Raw genomic sequence first — 24,000 nt, 5'->3', positions numbered from 1 at the left:
CACCCTCCCGCCGTCCCCCGAAGACCGACCCCGCCCCACTCTCCGCTGTAAACCCAAGGTCTGCTAGCCATACACGGTAATCGGATAGCGGAGTAATCGGATAGCGGAGTTTGGGTCTGAGCGGAGAGTGGGGCGGGGTCAGTCTTCGGGGGGCAGCGGGAGGGTGAGCCGTGAAAGCTTGGGCGCGCGTGCGGGGATCCGATTACGGTGCCTGGACTCCCAGGGTATATAATCCTATGAAACCTCCTTGCAATTGGTTTCACCAAGTTGTACAGACCGGTGTCCTTGTCGCAGCTTTACGTTTTTCCGTCCGGGTTCCGGGTGGTAAGAACAACGTTGTGGCCATAACTTGTGGGTTGAAATGACTGAGTTCAAACTTCCTTCATGAGCTGTCTTCGCTTTAAAAAAAAATAACTGTCTCTGGGATATACGGTTAATTTGAAAAAGCCACCCTTGTCTGTCATTGGGTAATGCCCTGTCACATGGCATTCCACTAGTAAATATGGAGATGTTGCATTACCATCTCAACGTCCCGCCCCAGCTTGTTTACGACTTCACACTGTATAAATTTGCAGTTGAAAAGCAGACGTCCTTGCGTTTCGCTTTTGCCCCGAACACAACAACTGATGCGAGCGACAATAGAAAATACTGTTAGCGGTGATCTTTCTAGAAATAACTTGTAGATTATAAAAAGAAAAACTGCGTGAGAACACGCGTTATTTGATGATTTTCGATACAAACAAAGGAACAAATACACAAATCTGCCAAAACGTGCCGGCGGCGCGGTCTCAATCCGGGGACTGAGCCAATTTGTGCGGCGGCCAAAGACAGTATGCCCACCGACCTATAGATTAGCAATCCGGGGGAGTCGTTAGCTCAATGTTCCGCGTTGTTTTCTAAAACTGAGAGCACAGTCAACCCAGCCTAAAGATAACAGAAAGATATCGGGAAGGTAAAAATAACGGCGAAGATAAACGCTCGCTTTCCGACAGCTTTTCTCTAACTAAACATAAGAGTGGGTTATGTAAACTGTGCCTATATGTAACGGAATAATATCGGAAAGATAGAAATAACTGCGAGGGAAAACGCCCGCTTTCTAACAGCTTTTCTCTACCTAAACATAAGAGGGGGTTATGTAAACTGAGCCTTTATGTAATGGAAGGATATCGGAAAGGTAGAAATAACTGCGAGGGAAAACGTCCGCTTTCCGACAGCTTTTCTCTACCTAAACATAAAAGGGGGTTACGAAAACCGAGCCTATATGTAACGGAAGAATATCGGAAAGGTAGAAATAACTGCGAGGGAAAACGCCCGCTTTCCGACGGCATTTCTCTACCTAAACATTAAAGGGGGGAGGTCTCCCCCCTTCTATGTAAACCGAACCTATATGTAACGGAAGAATATCGGAAAGGAAGAAATAACTGCGAGGGAAAACGCTCGCTTTCCGGCAGCTTTCCTCTACCTAAACATAAGAGGGGGGAGGTCTCCCCCATTCTATGTAAACCAAGCCTAAAGGTAACGGAATGATATCGGAAAGGTAGAAATTACTGCAAGGATAAGCGCCCGCTTTCCGTCAGCTTTTCTCTACCTAAACATAAAAGGGGGGAGGTCTACCCCCTTCTATGCAAACCGAACCTATATGTAACGGAAGGATATCGGAAAGGTAGAAATAACTGCGAGGGAAAACGCCCGCTTTCCGACAGCTTTTCTCTACCTAAACATAAAAGGGGGAGGTCTCCCCCCTTCTATGCAAACCGAACCTATATGTAACGGAAGGATATCGGAAAGGTAGAAATAACTGCGAGGGAAAACGCCCGCTTTCCGACAGCTTTTCTCTACCTAAACATAAAAGGGGGGAGGTCTCCCCCCTTCTATGCAAACTGAACCTATATGTAACGGAAGGATTTTTGAAAGGTAGAAATTACTGCGAGGGAAAACGCCCGCTTTCCGGCAGCTTTTCTCTACCTAAACATAAGAGTAGGTTACGCAAACCGAGCCTATATGTAGCGGATGAATATCGGAAAGGTAGAAATAACTGCGAGGGAAAACGCCCGCTTTCCGGTAGCTGTTCTCTACCTAAACATAAGAGTGGGTTACGCAAACCGAGCCTATATGAAGCGGAAGAATATCGCCAAGGTAGAAATAACTGCGAGGGAAAACGCCCGCTTTCCGACAGCTTTTCTCTACCTAAACATAAAAGGGGGGAGGTCTCCCCCTTCTATGTAAACCGAGCCTAAAGGTAACGGAAGGATATTGGAAAGGTAGAAATAACTGCGAGGAAAAACGCCCGCTTTCCGGCAGCTTTTCTCTACCAAAACATAAGAGTGGGTTATGTAAACCGAGGCTCTATATAACGGAAGGATATCGGAAAGGTAAAAATAACTGCGAGGATAAACGTCCGCTTTCCGACAGCTTTTCTCTACCTAAACATAAAAGGGGGTTACGAAAACCGAGCCTATATGTAACGGAAGAATATCGGAAAGGTAGAAATAACTGCGAGGGAAAACGTCCGCTTTCCGACAGCATTTCTCTACCTAAACATAAAAGGGGGGAGGTCTCCCCCCTTCTATGTAAACCGAACCTCTATGTAACGGAAGAATATCGGAAAGGTAGAAATAACTGCGAGGAAAAACGCCCGCTTTTCGACAGCTTTTCTCTACCTAAACATAAAAGGGGGGAGGTCTCCCCCCTTCTATGTAAACCGAACCTCTATGTAACGGAAGAATATCGGAAAGGTAGAAATAACTGCGAGGAAAAACGCCCGCTTTCCGGCAGCTTTTCTCTACCAAAACATAAGAGTGGGTTATGTAAACCGAGGCTCTATATAACGGAAGGATATCGGAAAGGTAGAAATAACTGCGAGGGAAAACGCCCGCTTTCCGGCAGCTTTTCTCTACCTAAACATAAGAGTGGGGAGGTCTCCCCCCTTCTATGCAAACTGAACCTATATGTAACGGAAGGATTTTTGAAAGGTAGAAATTACTGCGAGGGAAAACGCCCGCTTTCCGGCAGCTTTTCTCTACCTAAACATAAGAGTAGGTTACGCAAACCGAGCCTATATGTAGCGGATGAATATCGGAAAGGTAGAAATAACTGCGAGGGAAAACGCCCGCTTTCCGGTAGCTGTTCTCTACCTAAACATAAGAGTGGGTTACGCAAACCGAGCCTATATGAAGCGGAAGAATATCGCCAAGGTAGAAATAACTGCGAGGGAAAACGCCCGCTTTCCGACAGCTTTTCTCTACCTAAACATAAAAGGGGGGAGGTCTCCCCCTTCTATGTAAACCGAGCCTAAAGGTAACGGAAGGATATTGGAAAGGTAGAAATAACTGCGAGGAAAAACGCCCGCTTTCCGGCAGCTTTTCTCTACCAAAACATAAGAGTGGGTTATGTAAACCGAGGCTCTATATAACGGAAGGATATCGGAAAGGTAAAAATAACTGCGAGGATAAACGTCCGCTTTCCGACAGCTTTTCTCTACCTAAACATAAAAGGGGGTTACGAAAACCGAGCCTATATGTAACGGAAGAATATCGGAAAGGTAGAAATAACTGCGAGGGAAAACGTCCGCTTTCCGACAGCATTTCTCTACCTAAACATAAAAGGGGGGAGGTCTCCCCCCTTCTATGTAAACCGAACCTCTATGTAACGGAAGAATATCGGAAAGGTAGAAATAACTGCGAGGAAAAACGCCCGCTTTTCGACAGCTTTTCTCTACCTAAACATAAAAGGGGGGAGGTCTCCCCCCTTCTATGTAAACCGAACCTCTATGTAACGGAAGAATATCGGAAAGGTAGAAATAACTGCGAGGAAAAACGCCCGCTTTCCGGCAGCTTTTCTCTACCAAAACATAAGAGTGGGTTATGTAAACCGAGGCTCTATATAACGGAAGGATATCGGAAAGGTAGAAATAACTGCGAGGGAAAACGCCCGCTTTCCGGCAGCTTTTCTCTACCTAAACATAAGAGTGGGTTATGTAAACCGAGCCTATATGTAACGGAAGGATATCGGAAAGGTAGAAATAACTGCGAGGGAAAACGTCCGCTTTCCGACAGCTTTTCTCTACCTAAACATAAAAGGGGGGAAATACTTAAGAATATAACTGCTGTTTTTTGTAAGCTGTAGCATAAACACGGATAAAAGAAGATCAACTCCGACGAAGATAGGTATGGACTGTATGTCTAATTTTGCCACAAAGTAGACGTACAATGTGCGTGCACATGCATGGTGCGTTGTTTAAAAAAAACTGTAATAGAAATGACTTAAGCGGGATCGGTGTTTACTGCAAATGGGTGTATCTTAAAGAATGAAGACCGTTTCGGGTATATCAGCTATTCTCCAAGATTTTGAAAATTGAGGCACTATTAGTCCCCAGGAGAGAATTTATATGCTTGGAGAATATATTGGTTACTGATGTACCATAATGTTTCATCTATACGATGTATATAAGGATGCTTAAAGTCGATGGAAAGACATAGTATGCATTTAATTCATGTTAACGAACGCGGAAAGGTTGCGGAAAGCTCAAATCTTACTTTCAGTGGCATTAACGGCCCCGTAAACTCTGCTGAAATATTTTCCGACCTTTAATTCTTGTTTCCGTCATTCGGAAAGTTTGCTTAAATATTCGATTTCGTGCTGTGCAAGTGACATCCATTGCAGGTCTGCTTTCATTTTTGTTACACTGGCGCCCCTTTCATAGTTGTTCGTGCAGAATCTGGCAGCTTGGTTCTGCATCCTCTCCAGTTTATCTATATCCTTCTTTGTGTATGGATCCCAAACTGTTGCAGTATATTCAAGGTTTGGTCTTACTAGAGACGTGTATGCAAGTGATTTTACCTTTGCTGGGCATGCCCACAAATTACGTTTGATCACTCCCAATGTCTGTTTAGCCTTAGTTGTTACTTTGTTGATATGGGTGTTCCACTTTAGCCCCGTTGTTAATGTAACGCCTAGGTACGGGTGGCTCTTTGCTGTTGCTAGAGCCTGTCCACAGAACTGGTAGGTGGTTACAATTGGGTTTCGTTTGTTTGTTATATGCATGATGTAACATTTTTCCGGATTAAACTGCATTAGCCATCTGCTTTGCCATTCTTCGAGTGTGTTCAAATCTTCTTGCAAAAGCTGTGAATCACTCTGTGTGGACAACTCTATATATAACAGGCAGTCATCGGCAAATAACCTAACATTTGAATCAAGCTGGTCTGGTAAGTCATTTATGTACAGGAGGAAGAGTAACGGTCCCAGAACAGTTCCCTGTGGTACGCCTGACGCAACTCTAACTGGAGCTGAGGCCTTGCCTTCTACCACTACCGTCTGTTCCCTATTGGTCAAGAAAGCTTTCAACCAATTTAGTGTGGTGCCTTGAATTCCGTAGTGCTCTAGTTTAGTGATGAGTCTGCTATGTGGGACTTTATCGAAAGCTTTAGTAAAATCAAGAATTGCTAGATCTACCTGTTTTTTACTGTTCAGTGCGCCAGTATTGCGCTGCTATATTAGGAGGATTTTAAGGATGATGTTGTGTTCACGTAGTGAGGAATGTCGTCGCAAACGCAAAGATTTTCTTGAAAAGGCGTTTTTTTAAATCGTAATCTTATAAGCCTGGCTTATTTTGTTTTCAAACTCTGTTTGAGTGATAAGAGATACATGGATGCTGATCACAAAGAATGGTCGGAAAAAAACTGATAAGCATAGTTAAGCTGCTTAGAAACTGTTTCTTCAGATGTTTATATTATTATCCATTGGTTCTCAATGCTACACCCTTCTACACCAATGCTGCAAAAAGCACATGAGCTCTGGATTTTCGCTAGGGAAATAATCCTGCACTTCGGTTGAAATGTTTGTGTGGCGTCGTGTGGCGTAATGGCTAGAACATTCGGCCGTTAAACAAGGGTACCCGAGTTCGATCCCGGCTTGCCCCCAGACACGCCTGGACATGCGCCCGGACGTTGTGCCCTTGGGAAAGGCACTTAACACAGATTTCCTCACTTCACTCTGCAAATGAGTACCTAACTTCGGTTAGGGGCGCCCCTCGGATAGGACGTTGAATGGAGGTCCAATGTTTGAGAAGAGCCACACCTCGAGCACGTTAAAGAACCCACCGCACCTATTCGAAAAGAGTATGGGTCCTTCCCGCTGTGAGTGGTTCAAAACCTACAGTCCTATGGCCGCACATAGGTTCTTCATTTAGTTAGTAATAGCCTACGGCTAGTTGGGCAACCCTGGCATGTACATGCTGAACCAATAAATAAATGAACAAAGTAAAAAAAAAATGTTTTCATTTGGTTGGGCAGTAGATTACGCTATAAGTTTCACTCTTTTGAATGTCTGTTTTGTAGGGGTTACCACGTACATGGATGAAACTCAATAGAACAGTTTATGTTTTTCTCCTTCTCTTAAACAACATTACGAATAACATGCAACTTAGATGATAAACATGAACCAAAAATTACCACGTTGCAGGCCCTAAACACTATGCATATCACTATTTACTATGAATAATCACTTTTTATTAACTTTGATTTCTTTATTTCATATGTAATTTTCCCTCCATTTGTGACTGTGCATCTATTTGCATCCTTTTCAATAACGACACATTTGGTACTGCTGTAACGTTGTCTCGCAGGATTTCAAAATGATTTTCAAGGGTCAGAGGTTGTACACTACTTACCATACGTAAGTCTTTGATAGATGCCTTATCCTGATATGCCTTCTCTGTGTATGCAATTCAAGTCTGTTCATAATCATAGGATCTACAGGAATATAACCCCAATGGTACTAAACAAATTCAAGCCATGCTAAAATGAGAAACAACCCATCATTCATTTAAGAGTAACTTTACATATATATTCATTAAGGCGGTTGTGGGCCTACAGAGGAATTTCATGAAGAACGTTGACGTTGATGAAGTTGGAAGTTTATAACAAGACTTTAGTTAGTGCTTCACGAAAACCGACTCAAAAATTATTTTTGTATCAAAAACGGCTGTGCTAGTCAAATTAAATGTATAGTAGTATTACATCAATTTAACATAATATAAACCGTAGTCTATAAAATACATCTTACAGAATGTTGCGTCTGTTATATTTTCTTTTTTTGTCCCCAGAAATCGTTCAGTTCTGTACTATCTGTACTGTTATATCTGTGGTGAATAGAAATAAGCCCGTACTAGGGTGATTTTTTTGTCTTTGACAAGGGCACAACTAAGTTACAGACAGAAACTAAATGTCATTGGCTACCTGCCAGAGATGGAAGCTGACTCAAGTTTCATGTGTATCATTTGCATACATGTTAAATCTGTGTAACATACCGTATCGACAATTGGTACATGCATCCCGTTACAGTGTGGTTCTTCGTTTTGTAATGAAATAAATCTGTCACGAAATTGTAGCTTGTTTTAGCTTTAAAGTTCAGGGTGCCGTCCAAAATATTTGTTTCGTTCTGTGGTAAGGTCAAGGGTGTAAAAGCATATTAGCAATGGTGAATGGTAAGTCTTATCAAAGCAAGGAGGGACAGAAATTATGATGGCCGAGGCTATTGACAGGATGTTCCTGTCAATAAGAGGTTGTTTGGTACTACTGACATCATGTTCCTGTCAATAAGAATTTTGTATTATTATTCACTTTCCACGCCATTATCTCTATTTGTGCTTTGGGTTTTGAAAATTAACTGGCATATGGAAAACATAGACATGAAAATACACAGACAAACTGGAATATCATGTCTGATTACCGAATAATTTTACCACCTCTGACATGTACTTCCTGCCACTCCGGGAATGTTGACCTTTGCCCTCATCTTACAACTCACTTGCTGCCATTCAAATAACTGCGTACACATACCAACTCAAATAACCTCACACGTCAAAACGTGTATGTGACCAAAAATGTATAAGACCTATAAAAGAATGCCACATAAAAACTCTGAAATAAAATCACACTAACCCAGCTTGATGCAATTTTTGCATTTAAGAAACTGTAGTTGCCAAGGCGAGACAATCTTATAATCAACTTTACAACTGGCTGTCTAGCCATCATATCCTATTCGTCCCACACAACTGATAACTCAGCCCGCCTGTGCGGTCTCCAGAGAACGTACGAACGACATTTGGGGAGGCGGGGAAGCTCCCGGTGTCCTGACCTTTCTATTAGAATAGAGCGCTGGAGCCACCATTTGGAAAACTATGTCGGAGTATTAAATTGAATGCATTGCTCTGTCCTATCATTCATAATTCCAAAGTTCAGCAGATCGCTTCGCTTATTGATTAAACTGCAGCTATCCTTCCTGACTTTGAAGTCCAAATTATAGAAGCAATTTAGGGACGAATCATGATGTATACTAATCGTACGGTTGGTAGTGATTTCTGCAATCTATTTTACCTAACTTTCAGATGAGTTAGAAAGAAAGGGAAAGAGAGATAGAGACTAAGTCTAATCATTTTTCCCAAAAAAAACAATTCTAACTTCAGGCCTGTTTTAATAATAATAAGTTTATTGCAAGTACATGTAACATGGACGGACGGACAGACAATTGGTAACAATATAGCTTGTGACTATTCTAGTCTAAATACTAACACAGTTTGATATATACGAAAGCTTTTAGGGAGGGATGTAATAGCAGTCAATGGCGGAGTGTCAGACAATGTCTTAGGAAGAATCAGAAGGCGAATCGATGCGTTCTCTATTTATCTTAAGATCTACAAAATGAAGCTGGCTTTCTAAAATTTCTTCTTCCATTCCACCCACATCCCTTCATAGCATGCTGTCTGCTATATTTGACTCGCTCATTACCTTTATTTCTGGCATCACAGACAGAGCCAACCTCCCATTGCACTGTATGGTACGTTTTTGTCTCATCAAACTGGTACAAAATAACATGAATCGCACCATCACCGACCTCCCTCTGCATTAGCACCCAGCACTTACCATGAAAACAGTATAAATAGCGTAAAGAGATACCTATCATGCATTTACTCCTGACAGCCAGCATTTACCCATCCCCACTTATCTGGGACCCTTATTACTCCGGGGTATTACTTTCTTGAGAAAATATTACACCATACATATTAGGGCATCAATTATTACGACTCATCGCCTAATTACGACTCCTGAGTGAGTACCGGCATCGCCTGGAGACCCACCTGAAACTATAACACCGTGGAATATGTATCGTTTTCGAACATGAGTGGAGCTGGATTTATTCCACAAGGCCCTGGATACACGGAGGTCCTGACAAAGATTACTAAGATTAACTTTACCATGCGTTAACGTTACGTACATTTCTTATAACATCTTCTTATGGGCTTGAGGATAAAAAGTTGGTTGTATTTCTTCTTAACGATTAGGCTGCGGTGTAGATTTATGTTGTCAATAATCCAGTTTAGGTCGTGGAAAAATAGCGATAGATATAAGCACGGTTGCGAATGACACACCCAATATTTCAATGGCGGCATCCTTGAGGGGGTCTAATGTGCTTCGCGTAGTGTTGTTTCTAAATCCTCTATTGTTAATCTGACCACGAGTGGGTTAAACGTAGTTCTTTAGACCTTTGATTACATCGCGTATAGAATGCCAGACGACTCGCACGTCGACGTTTAGGTCACAAATTGATTGGTATTTGCAAAATTTACAACGTGATCTCTTGACGGTGCCGATTGCCTCATATTCATTCCAGGAGTCGCGCCGAACGTATGATTTCAAGCCTCTTTTCGGCTTAAGGCGCTTTTTTGTGATTAGGCGCACAGCACGGGTCAGAGGAGAGGGCCCCCCAAAATACACCGGCAAAGAATTGAGGATGATTGAATGTGTTGCGTGGAGTTCCGCGGATTGCGTTTCCAAGTTTGGATTTAACGGGAGGACAAGCACTGGAAGTCCTCGTCTTTCTCAGCTAATTGCGAATACATTACCCTTCTCAGCAGTGAGGCTATCTCGAATTGCCTCCTCTCGTAGGGATATACGTGAAAATTCAATTTGAAGGTGATGCGGTTACCCATGAGCATTAGCGATTATCCTGTTTTACAAAACGTCTCCTTGTATCAATCCGCCAACCAGGCTACCAATTCTGCTATCTCTAACTAGCATGTTGTTTGCCAATTGATTTTTTTCTTCTCGAGTACCTTATACCCTTGGAGAATTAAAGGATCTTCAGATAATGTAGAACACATGTGAGATAAGAGCGAGACGGTAGCTATCAACCTTGAAGAAGGTGGTCAAAACCGCTTATGAGCGATTTCCAGAGGGATTCTGCCGCCTGGCGATAGCATAGAACAGACGTAAATTGGGCAATATTTCAGCTAGATTCTATTTGACAAGGCGCCTAATTACAGGCACGTGGGATATATTTCATGTCTTCTCGCCCTAACTTCAAGTGCACCGGTAATATTTATATTAATGCAACAGACGGGGGAACCTTTGCTGAGTCAACGTTTTACATGTTTAACGTAATAAATAAATGAATGGATTTCTCCGCACTGACACGTATTAATACAGAAACGTCATCAAAACATAACGGACAAATTATGCTGAACATGGTGTTTACGTGGGCTTTTTCATTTCATGTCGCTCATAACTCCAAAACATGTACCTATGCATTATCAATCAGTCACTATCATAACTCGTCTTGGAGGATTACTTTGTGAAAGAAATAACATAAATAATATCTACATCAAGGCCATTCAAGTGCAAAAAACAGGGACGGGAGGCGATATCTACTTCTAATCACGTTTGACCCGTTGCTCACGTCATATTTTAGGATGGTCACGAGTTCCTCAACTATCCTGAAGACTGATCGAACCTACGAAACTGTAGAATCAAATCCCCTAATTTTTCTACCTCTAAATTTTAAATATCTCCTTTACAGGTATAAAGACACCGCTGATTAAGTCTAGGTGGGAGACAGCTCTACTTGGCACTCTGGCCGGGGCAGCTGTGGTCTTTTTATGCATCCTCATCGCGCTGGCATGCCGCGGGAACGGCCGGGGAATGCGCGACAACCCCAAGCTAGTCGCCATCAGCCCGCCCATCTACAGCTACCACCCAAGCTACAAGCAGTCCATGGAGCTACGGAGTCTGCGCCACACCGACTCGACGTCATCGACTGTCGTCACTAGGTCAGGTAAGTCAATCTCATTTCAAGGCTTTGAACGTTCAAAGGTTGTTATTATTCCTAACCTCTGACCTCTAGGAGTAGGCGGAGCCGTATGGGTCAATAGGAGTATTAGCACTTAAATTTCCTAGTTCGATAGAAAATTACCGCTCTTTCTAAATGAAAACAAAGTTATCGCAGTGAAACAACTAAATTGTTAAAAACGTCGATAGGTTTAGACATCCCGGTGGAACATTACATTAAGCAAAATAAATCAAGAAACTGGGTAAATTGTCTTCTTAGAGAATATATCAAGTTGGTTGAATTACCTGGGAGTATACTACAAGTCTGTGTATCATCCTATCCCTACATTCACATATATAGTTACGACCGCGCCCGTGTTTACACTCAGCTCGCCTTGAAATGATAAAAAAAACTCTCCAGTCCAACTACAAGGTAATGCCCATGAGGCAACAACACATCTATATGCCAAACTTTCGAAGTAAGGCTCAAATACTTATCGCGAAAGGAGCTTTAGCAAGGCTGGCAGTCGTGTCCATTTACTTCAATGACATGCTCAAATGTGTTCATCAAAGATTATTCACGATAAGGTTGGTGCGGAAAATGGCTCTCATCGCGACTGCCGTCATCGTGCGGAGAGCTTTACATTCCGAACAAAGTACCGGCGTACAAAGTACAGTCTGCAAAACGTCGTGACCTCAAGGTGATAAAGAAAAAAAAAATGAACTTTGGTTTTCGTTTTCCTGCATTTTTCGTGTCTTCAAACGATTTAAAATGATAAAAAATACAAGTTTTACTGCGGGCGTTGCACTTCCTGTCGTTTGGGGGTTGTAAAATATTGGCATCTGCCACGCCCTCGCCGTTTGCCTTGCTGAGATGGCCACAATTATAATAAGTTCCAGCGCCATAATGTTCTTCCTGATTTAAAGGGGTCATATAACACAATTCGGGGCTTCAATGGGGGCTATATACTTCAGGCAGAATTGCTTGGCGGGTTTGATCAATTAGAGATGCAGAAGATGAACGTGCATACAAGCTGAGCTCGCCCTATTTCATTGAAATTTTACAAAACAAAGTCGCGCAATACTGTCAAAAGTCTAACTACGTAGTCGTTTAGCATTTTTTATTGGACCTACATTCGACGACAATATTAGATTAAACTGATGTTTGATGAAAGCAATTCAAATTAGCAAAATTCCTTTTCACAATAACGTTATGCAGTGACCCTTTAACTTTAATGGGTGACTGCATATACGTCTATTTATTCATTAATTTATCTATGTATTTGATTGCTGTTGCCTGGGTGATTTACTCAGTGTCTCGTCACTGTTTTTCAGCTTTTCAGTGAGGTCCTAGTAAGACATTACAGAAATACATTTAGAGAGGCGTCACAAACAAAATAATCAATCTATCAATGGGAAATTTGAATCTTCAAAACGAAAACCGTTATCCTTAAAGCTTAATCACTATCAATGCTGATTTTTGCCGGCAACGCGAGGAGGACCCTCTCCTGTTTTGACCAGATCATTTGAATCGTCAAAACAAAAAACCGTTATTCTAAATCACTATCAATGCTGATTCTTACCGGCAACGTGAGGAGGACCCTCCCCTGTTTTGACCAGATCATTTGAATCGTCAAAACAAAAAGCCGTTATTCTTAATCACTATCAATGCTGATTTTTGCCGGCAACGCGAGGAGGACCCTCCCCTGTTTTGACCAGATCATTTGAATCGTCAAAACAAAAAGCCGTTATTCGTAATCACTACCAATGCTGATTCTTGCCGGCAACGTGAGAAGGACCCTCCCCTGTTTTGACCAGATCATTTGAATCATCAAAACAAAAGCCGTTATTTTTAATCACTATCAATGCTGATTCTTGCCGGCAACGCGAGGAGGACCCTCCCCTGTTTTGACCAGATCATTTGAATCGTCAAATCAAAAAGCCGTTATTCTTAATCACTATCAATTCTGATTCTTGCCGGCAACGCAAGGAGGACCCTCCCCTGTTTTGACCAGATCATTTGAATCGTCAAAACAAAAAGCCGTTATTCTTAATCACTATCAATGCTGATTCTTGCCGGCAACGTGAGAAGGACCCTCCCCTGTTCTGACCAGATCGTACTTGGCGTGTTGATGAAGGTGTCGGATAGTTGCAGCCGTCACTGCAATTCTTATTCCCTTTAGAGAGCCTCATCACCATTCAACATGAACTACATTCACGCCGCTGATCACAAAAGCCGGTTTTCCGATATCACGCACAGGTGACTCCCTGTGACAAAGGGATTGGGAATTCCCGCCGACCTTAGGGACATAAATATGCTATCATATATGACATTGTTGCGTTCCATTCGATATGAATATTAATTCCCGGCCAGATGAAACCGCACAATGGCATAATTACTGACACAGGAGAGAACCATTGGAGACGTTTTGACGGCTACTGCGACACCTTTATCACGAAATCAATCAACATAATTGCACGGAGGAGAGAAATGTATCGCATGTCATCAAAAATGGATGCTGGATACCGAGATATGAAGGCCTGTGTTAACTTGTCCTCATGATATAACCGATAATGTATTTAGTGTAAACGACATGCAAAGTGTGCGGTGTCGCACTTGATTGTTATCACACAGTAGGCCTACCTAGCCAAATATGGTTACGCACTTTGGACGATTAATTGTACAAATTACAGTTTACAGCTTACCTGAGACTCTTTTTACACAATAAATGGTCACATATAATTCTACCATACAGAAGGTTTATAATGTTGATGTAGTGCAAAGTCAAATTCAAGTTGATTTTGCATTTATGAATTCAAAATCTGTATTATTACGTTGATAGCTGGATGTCGTGAATAATCTGAAACTTGGTACAAGGGAGACAAGTTTTTATTTAATTTTTTTATTTTTCTATTTTATTCACATTCATTTCTTGAGCATTAGACAAGAAGCATATATGCCTATGAAGGTATTCTGCTCATAAAATACAGATGACGGTCAAAAATAACAAAAGGAACTAATAATTACAACGTAACATATAACTCAAACAGCAAATAACCAGACAAACTAAGTCAACGTCATAACACAAAAATAACAGTAATACAGCGAAAGGAATTTATAGTTATAACGGTTACATATTAGTCTAATTAACAGCAATAACAAAACGAACTGAATCAAGATTATACACACACAAGCTGGCTTACCAATCTAACTAAACTATGCGAATCTTCCGGTCTTTGAAATAAAACTGAAAACAATATTGACAAGTTTTCATGTACAAAAGTATTTATGCAAGAGCATAAACCGACAGGAACCACATGAATTGCTGGCGATGCTCTTGCTCAATTATCAAAGAAGCACATTTCGGTCAAAGCAACTCGGTGGAAATTTACCAGACGATGTTACTTTCCATTGGTGGTCACGATTCAAAGGCTCGCGGGACCACGGGCTTTACTTTGGTTTCAACTACTTCAATCAAGCCAATTTGCACATGGGAATCACCAAAATGTACAGCCCTTTTTTCTTCTTTTAATGAAATATCTTCCCCTGCGTCGCAGAGAACGTCTCGCGAGAGTTGGGCGGCAAAAGTTCTCAGTTACAGTAAGTGAGATTTTGATTGAACAGTTCCGAGCAGGGACACAAAGAATGGGGGACGAATTCTGTTAAATTTTAAACACTTTTTTTTTGCTTCCTCTTGAGAGAGAGAGTGGTACAATCGCAATCCTTTTACTTCATGAAACCAGATATTTAAACATGCTAATGGTGTTTTGTAAATAACACTTAATGGTTTAAACCTATGTGATATTCAATTCTGTTAAATTTGAACACCTTTTTTTCCTTCCTCTTGAGAGAGAAAGTAGTAAAACTGCAATCATTTTACTGCATGAAACCAGATATTTAAACATGCTAACGGTGTTTTGTAAAATGGTTTAAACATGATAGTATCTAATATTCAACTTACCTTTAAGCACTCGTAAATGCAACACAAACATAGTGAACTCATAGCAAAACCATCGTGAGTGTCAAACCTGTCTTATATACTGTCCCTTTGCACTGAACACATTTGGAATCGTCCTTACAAAGCACGCTAACCAAAGCCATAACCATGATGTTCCTCTCAGTCCGAGTTAGTGTGTTAAGTAGAGCCTGCGACATAGCGTCTCCATTTTTGCCCAGATGATTTAGGACAAGATTTTCTTATCACAGAGAGAGGGGATGTAAAACAGCCATGTTGAGAACCAATTCCCGGCCATACTAATTCACGACTAGCGTTGCCTGGTTACCACAATAACGGACGTTTCTATGGAAAAATAATATCTCTCTCGGCGCTTATTATACTCGTAGTGTTTATACTGTGTGACGAAGGATAGATAAAACTTAGGATGATTCATCGCTCGTAACTTTCCTCTGTTGAACACGAGTGTTTTCTCAAGAATATTGATGGTCTGTTTCGAACTTGGAAGCTCTTTCTTTGTTAAGTTGACAACCCTGGGTAGTAGCGGTAGAACCACCAAAGTGTGCCGCAGCATTTAACAAAAAGCTTTGGCGGTTAAAATAGCGGCACTGCCCTTTCAACGGAAAATTGAGTAATGATTCATCTTTAGGACCATCGAACGATGAAAGAGAGCTCGCCACAAGATAATACATCACACGACATACCCGGCCTTCGTTCACGTGCTTCCGCATTCCGTTTCATTTTTGACCGTGATTACGTTCGATATGCTTTGCGCCACGCCAAATGACAGACTCGGGATCCTATCCATAACGCCTGAGGTAATTGAAAATCTTGATTACGCCTGGAGGTACTGGTAAATGACTCATTCGTCGCTGGGCTTCAAACTTGTCAACCGCCTCGTGTTACTAGCTCTCGCAAAAGCGCTGAGACGACAAACTCCTTCGTCACTGTGAACACGTTAGGTAAAAGAAACTGCCGACGTCACGTTATAAATCAAACTTGTTTACAAAAGACGTAATTGGTAGGCTTTCCTCGTTGTAAAACGGCAGTGGTGATGTTTGATGCTCCAGAAGCAACGGATTTACGTGAATTACCATTGCATTGATCAAAAATGTCAAAACCTAACCTTAATCTCCAAGCAGATCTTATGGTTGCGAAGACCGTATCCAACTGGCAGAAGAAGTTTTTATTGCAACCTAAGATCTGCTTGGAGATTATCGAAACCTCACCATGCAGGCAAGCAACTTAGTTGCTATTGGTAAGCCCTAACCGTTATTATTCCTAACCTCTGACCTCTAGGAGTAGGCGGAGCCGTATGGGTCAATGGGGGTGATTAACATTTAAATTTCCTAGTTTGTTAAAACCGCTCTTTCAAAATGAAAATAAAAGCTCTGAAGTAATAATTCATGAGAAACCATTACCTGTTTTTGTATCTTGCAAATGGTTCCTTTTGTTTTCACGTTACAAGGTATAAAACAATCACAATTAACTCATAACTGGTGCGGCCAAATCATTTCTCCACAACCTGGGCAAATAACATGTCTTGTCAATTGTTGAGTTGAAAATTCTCGTGTCACGACATATAAGGAACTGAATATATAGTTTTCCTAAACTCCGTGTATTAACGTTTTTTTATCAAAAGATTATCTCCCCTTTCTCAAGGTCATTTTACTGCCCCCTATTACGCCTTAAGTCCCACGGCAATGTCGTTGGTGAGATTATCTGACAAAGAAGGCGTTTTCTGCGCAAGCTCAATCCAATGTGTGCGAGCCATTAAGTGATGAATTTTGACACATTCATAACGACGGGTAATTTGGTGTAATATGGTTGATTCGTCCTACTGTTGCATTGAGAGAAGAGTATGAGGAAACGACCAATTTTTCCAGGCATTATGGGTTTATGCCGGACTGTGAAGCAATTTGTCTTTTTTTTTCGAAATGCCAAGACGGTTCCCAGTGCTTTCTAATAAGGGGAGCCTAGTAGGTGAAGGAATTTTGGGGCTACTGTATTTGCAACGGCGTTTTCGTCCAATATTTTTCCATTCCGAGTACATCTTGGCCAAAAAAACTGACATCTTTGAGTGTAAATGATGTTATATTGTGATTACAAAAAAAATTTATAGCACAATAGGAAATTCCTAGGACAGCTCCTTTTCTGGATTTGGATCTTGCTATTTTTGTATACTGGTGGATTTTTTTATACAACGTTATATCTGGTGAAATAATTTGTGCTATACTCAATTCCCCAAAATATGATCTGAATCGCGATATTAAAAATGGCACAATCAATTTTTTAAGAAGCCAAACCTTTCAGAGTAATTATGCAAACCATATGAGTCATATCTTATTGTACTTCCTTTGTTGTTGCCCTGTAACTTGAAATCAACATTCGGGTAAGACTTTGCAATAAGCAATACATTTATCAAAATATCTGTTTGACAATAACAAAGTATGAAATCAGTCGGGCAAGTTGTCAAAATGTAGAGAGGATATGCTCATAATGCTGCAGAATTCGCCTGGATGGTTTAGCCTCTTTCATATTACATTCATAACTCCGCTTTCTACTGCGAGTCTGTGGGATGAAAATTATCGAATTATGCATAGGTGGTAAGCCACAGCAATGCATAATCTCCTAATGCAACCTTCAGCAGTCCAACGTTTTCCTCATGACCCACCCCTGACCTCCCTGCATACAGTCGTCCAGGTTCGGCCATGTTGATCCCCTCGGATGTCCATTATCAAAGTACCAACTTCAGCCAAATCGAATCTCTTCCACCACTAAGATGAAATATTGCCTGAGGATATCAGAAAGACAGCCTTGACGTTAAAGCTATTGATAATCCTCTAATCCATCAAAAAGCCAAGTGCTATTGATAATCCAGAGATCTATCAAACATCAAAGAACATCATGTCATATGCCTTCGAGTCCTCTACTTTGTGGCCACCCCGAGTTGAAAGTGCTCAAGTCCATCCATTTAGATACATCGTTCCGCGCAGCTGATGGCGGGCACTATGCAATATTTCATCCGTCTTGTATGCAGCTAAATCTGAGAAAGACGATTATGGACCTCTCTCTTCTCATTCGGGCATGAGAAGCAAGGGCTCACGTTAATCTCGACATACATCAATGGTTTTCTTGCGTTCGTTATCTGCTGTCATCTCTCTATGCATAACACTGCCGATATAAAAACTACCATCTTACTCTTTATCATGTTCATATACCCTCCGGAATGACGAAGAGATATGGAGAAGAGACCACGCCTATAAGATTACACAGATATTGGGGATGTTTAGCACCTACAGTCATAAATGTGTATGGCAACGTTATATCTAATGCGTACAGGCAATGCATGTTTTCATCGGTCTAAATTCAGCCAGTTTTATCAGAGATATATCTCTACAGTCATATACTAGTGATGTGATGATAATATCTCTACAGTCTATATACATATCAGCAACTATAGAATACTACCCCTTGACCTCCTGTTTTTCTGATATTTCAAATAGTTTCACGCGAAAAGGAGATGAACCCGATTGCTTCAATGGCCATGCTCATGATTCTATACTTCTTTTTCATATGCAAGAATCCAATAATTTGTTACAGACTCAGACATGTCATGTAATGTATATGTAGAGCTAGATTGCCAGTTCAGAAGAATCATCTATTCAGCAGAGCAGAAATATGATGAAAAAAGGGTTACCATAATCTTTTGATACCTAAAGGACCAAAGAGCTACCGTATACAGAGAGGGAGTTTGGGAAGATTGCAAACCTCATACCTCCCTTCTTCAAAAACAAAATGGCGGAACGGCAAGATAGACATTACCCGTGATCCTTCGCGCATTGAACTTGCGGGGGATTTTATCGACGCCGAGAGCTGCTGGCGCGGTCGGCCCCTCACCGCCATCAATGCGTCTTTATTGGCTTCTTTTCTAATATCTGAGAAATCTCCGGCGACATGGGCTGTCCATCTATGTCGCCCTTTAGGCGATCAATAACCAAATCTGAGCCACCAATATGGTTTCCGTTGGCGCCCACCGTCCGAGATTTTCCGAACAAGCCGTTTACTGTGTGATTGGATGAATCGCTAAAATAAGCCGCAGACGTAAAAATATTCCGCGGGTGACATTGGTGACCGGAAAGTAATGAGAAAGCCAGACCAGGCCATCCATGTGTGTCCCCCGGTCAGTCCAGTGTGAATTCTTAGCAGGAAATTCCAATTTAGGGACGCTTTGGGGGCATGCAGTTTTCAATATATCACGATAAAGGCCGTGACATGTGTTATACATTCACAATTATAGTATCAACAAAGCAATCAAATCCACAGTTTGACTTTGAGATACAAATAGACCATATCAATTCTTGACTGAATATTTTCTATACTCCGTTAACGTTACTGGAACTAATGAAAACAAAGTTTGAGTTAAATTTTAGGGATAACTGTTTCCAATAAATCATCTGGCTTAATTAACCAGAAGCAATGCTTACTGGCATTTCATTGATCGTCATTTAGATCGTTATCAAAATTTCCCAATGGAATAGTAAACAAGACCAAAGTCAAGGTCATCAAAGAATCATCAAGATTCCTCAAGAGCTAAAGATCGTCTGTTTTCCTCTCAATCATGCCCAAACCTTGGGAATATCCGACGGTTTTCCATATGAGGAAGTTTAATGAGTGCCATTGATCACAATTTCTTGTTATTCTCGCCAGGGTCAAGGTATATGGATTCCTTCCCTTGAAAATCTTTAGCAATACCTGAGTATTCAGTTGTGTCTGAACTGTGCTGTAGATGTGTATAGGACGTTTTTGCGGATTCCTGAGTCGTTTTGGCTGACAGAAAATCGCGGCCTCTAGCAAAGAACGAAAAATGCACGACAACAGAGAGTTTGGTCTACAGAAGGCAAACTTGAGCATCATTCACCTTCATCCTATCCCTTTGATAAGATGGCGATGCAATCTGAGCCCAGGCTGTTAATCCAAGTTGTATTTTATACCGTGCATGATGAAGTACACGCGGAGTAGCAGCTGACGGCAATGTTTTGAAACAAACACAATGTACAAAGTTATCAGATAACCACAGATTATAGTCCCTGGGGCTTATTTGTCTGAAAAATTTCTTCTCTTGGAGGTTGAAACAAGCTTCTTTCCGTATGAAAATCTGAATGCGCTCTTGCACACAGCAGAAAACTGTAACAAGCGGTCAAAAACTAAACTTACACATCAGTGAATACGCTACAAATCGAGAGCCTTTCAGAGTTGCATGTTGGCTGATGATATATTTATTTCACAATTAGACGATTTTTACAGCTTGTTACTCAGGTCATCTTCGGAATATTGTGGTTTATGTTCTTTTTTCAATCTTCGTGGCAGTAGAACACTATTAACAAAGTCTGACAACTTTTAACTTTGTGAAGTTCCGGGTCTTGAAGAGTAACTTCCTGTTTGACAACAACGCTTTTAACATCACTCCACGTATATCTGTGGTCTAGAAATCCATCCCCCCTGCTCGTTATTCATTTTAGAGCCTTATGTCAACAACATAAAAGAAACAGCTGTGAGTTGAGACATGAGAAAATGTACAGTACGCAATATCTGAGTCGAGAAAGAGATCGTCTAGTCCCGATGCGAGTGGTTTAACCAGGAATGTCTCCCCTTTATCGGAGTCTGTCTCGGTCTTGGGGTTATGCCTTTCCTGGAGCTTATGTTCCCGTCACTGCACGTTACCGGTGGGCATCGTTGCCATCCTCGGTGGGCATTAGATATCGGCCGAGGCGCCCGCTGGCCCTGAGGTAGTCTACGGAGTAGTATCCAGTGGTTCGGAAATTGATTCTCACCTGTCACAATGTGTTAGACTCCTACTGCGTTACTGCTTTTCTCACGGGTGTGTCCGCTTGAAACGGGCCACAGAACCACGTATTAACCTAGCCCCCATAGACTGTCAGATTGCCCTTCAGGAGACAGAACACTTTCGGGGTATTTTACGACCCACACCGAGCCATCTTCTTCGGGGGTTATAACATCTGTTCATCGACTTAAAGTCGTAAATCAAAGATATTGAAACATTCGTGTACAACCAAAAGACAAAAGAGATACATTTCTTCTGACAGCCAGACTTTAACCAAAAGAATCCAATGTATATTGATGCCTTCCATTGCGGAAATGTGATTGGAGTCTGATGAATAGAGGAAGCAATGGCGCGGTGTGTAACACATTTTGGCATCGCAATATAGAGAGCCGGCTAGTTTTCCGCGCCTGCCGCGCCCGTTAACATCGTTTGGACATACATCACAAATTCCTAGCGGCGCCCAAACTGACAAACAAGTCTCAGGGCGTACTCAAGCATTAAATTCGAGGAGAGTTGTTACGATGATACAGATATATGTTGTGATAGGTGTTCTTATGTATAAAGGTTAGGAGAATATTCGAGAACAGACACCGCCATTTTTCACCTTGGAGTCTTCTTGACATTTTCTTCCTTCATGTAACCTGGCTTCAGAAAATCATAACCTTAGTCTCGATGTAAGAAAGCCATATAGACTGGCCTAGAATGATTTCTTCCTCGAGGCGAAAAACATTAATATGAACAACCGACTGATGCACGAAGTATTGCATATCTTGAGGGACCGCATCTGGTTTGCGGAGAAATATTGCTGTTTTCGCCGAGGGGGAAAGACTATAAAAATCCAGGCTGTTACTTTACAATCTATTGTTGGGCTGAAGGCGCTTTTCCCGATGCCAAGCACTTTTGTCGTGATGTGCAGTCGTAAGGGTGGGTTTTATTGCACAGACAACATTCTCTAGGTATTCAGAGTCTCACTGGTACGTGCTCACCACCTTCAAAATCCACATCACTGTAACTAAGAATATTTATTGATGATTCATTTTCAGTGGAGGGAGGGAGAGCATATGGAAAATTAGAAGCCGTAAATAGTGTCTTAAGGTTGGTTAATCAATTCAACATAGTTTTCTTATGTACACAACCTTACTTTTGTACTGTACAGAAGTTTCGGCATCCTATCTCAGTATCTGCTATCTTCATCAGTGTAGAATAAACAAAAAGTAAACCTGTCCTGTCAGTGCAAAGTAAACTTGTCCTATTGTAATGTGGTCTACACCAGTCATGAATAGAGACGGGGGTTAATGTTATAGACTTTCACGTTTGGGACCGCATCCTCCTTTTTAGCTTATAGCTTCGTCACAAAGTGGCAAGGAGAAGTAACGATAGTAACGTTGACGTTCGAGATCTTATTCGAGAGAACTACGTCACAATAGGACAAGTTTACTTTGCACCGACAGAACAAGTTGACTTTGCACTAATAAGACAGGTTTTCATCTTAGACTGATGAAAACAGCAGGTTGTTGAAACGTTTGTAGAAAAGAAAAATAAGGTTGTGTAATTATGTTGAATGGAAAATTATAATCAATAACTACATGCAGTATAAACCATCGGTAAAATGTTAACGGGCATTAAGATACAATAGCGACCCACTAGCTAATTCCATTAGATCATTGATAAGCATCGCAATCATTTAAAAGATTAATGTGTCAATCATCGATATGATGCCTTATATGGTGTAATGTAATAAGAGATTCGAAATTCAAACATTTCTAAACTTTGGATTTTATCTGGTCATTAACGTATTTTGTATAAAATCTGAGTGAAATTTGGTATATATCAGCTGTAAGCTGAATTAATAAACATGTCATCATTTCAACTTTATGAAATGCTGATGACATTCGATTATTTCCTCACGTTGCCTGCAGGGTCTGTCCGAGTTCTCAGACAAATAAGGGGGGATTAGATCTCGGGCCACTGACCTATATTAGAGGCAAACGACAACCTTTGTGCAGGCAATTTAATGCACTGTCTCCTTAGGTGACTTTTGAGAACGCCATCTCGGGTTGTTTCAGGACATCATGGAGGACATAAAGACTGCCACAAGCATACTCCTAACTTGCAAATTACCCGCCAAAACTACGTTTCAAAATGCACACACACTGCAAACAAGTGAAGCAACCTCTACGCATTATTTAAGGTCTGCTTAGATAAATAGTGGATTAAGTGCAGTGAAATATCTGCCATTTCTCTTGTTTTGCCCCCCCCCCAGCACACGAATATCAGTCGTTTCCTTTTGAAACGAATGATATCTACTATTTAGTAACTAATATTCTAATATTTAGTAATAAGCAACAAAATAGTTCCAGTCCCGCGAAATTTTGAGTGCCCGAGATTATATCTAAAGTCACCAACTGAACTGCATTTCAAATGTCGATCATTTTTACCAATGAATGAGGGATATACATTGTCTAACCTATCGTGAACGACATTGAGCGAATAGGTAGCTGCGTGGCAATACTTTCGTAGTAATGGTGAGGTATAACCCCATGGTGTCCGAAACATTTGTTACTGAAAGAACATCACAATTTCCAGTGGTGAAGCATTGCTGTGACTTAAAGTTAATTCCATAGTGAGGTCCTCCCACCCACGACTACAGTCCTAATCGTGCATTCGACCCGTGTAAGGAAATTAAAGAAGTCTCACATGTTCCCCCAAATGACGTACTACATCAAAGAGCCAATACCTAGCTTAATCCACCGAAGACGTTCCACATCCAGCCTTAATTTCTTCTCAAATGGATCTCGAAGCAATCTTACTTTCGGAGAAGTTGTGTGTAGTTATAATTCACTACAGGTTCAAGTTCGAGTGCCGTGTATCATTCAAGGCCGTCTCGGCGTGCTTTATGGTGGTGATTACGGTACGACCGTGTGAACGAAGCCCAGGATTAGAATCTCGCAATTCGGGAATACCACTCAAGATAAGGTAATTTTTCTCTACCTTTTCGAGTTCGGTGGAATCAAGACCATCAGGTACGCTGTCAAGACAGATGACGCGGATTTTCTCAGACGTATTTGCCAAATGGGATCATAAATTTCTGCAT

At 41.3% G+C, this 24,000-nt stretch overlaps 1 protein-coding gene across 1 annotated transcript in view; it reads left to right on the top strand.

Annotated features, from left to right (window-relative positions):
* The window catches only part of LOC136444996 (uncharacterized), a 61,380-nt gene that overhangs the window by 24,355 nt on the left and 13,025 nt on the right, over window positions 1-24,000 (top strand). Inside the window, exon 6 of the mRNA XM_066442826.1 lies at window positions 10,858-11,112. Coding sequence (XP_066298923.1) covers window positions 10,858-11,112 — 255 coding nt within the window. The remainder of the gene's footprint in view (window positions 1-10,857; window positions 11,113-24,000) is intronic.

Source organism: Branchiostoma lanceolatum, chromosome 11 (assembly GCF_035083965.1).
Source record: "Branchiostoma lanceolatum isolate klBraLanc5 chromosome 11, klBraLanc5.hap2, whole genome shotgun sequence".
Taxonomy (NCBI): Eukaryota; Metazoa; Chordata; class Leptocardii; order Amphioxiformes; family Branchiostomatidae; genus Branchiostoma; species Branchiostoma lanceolatum.
Note: the sequence above shows the minus strand (reverse complement) of the source record. Positions and strands in the feature narration are given on the sequence as shown.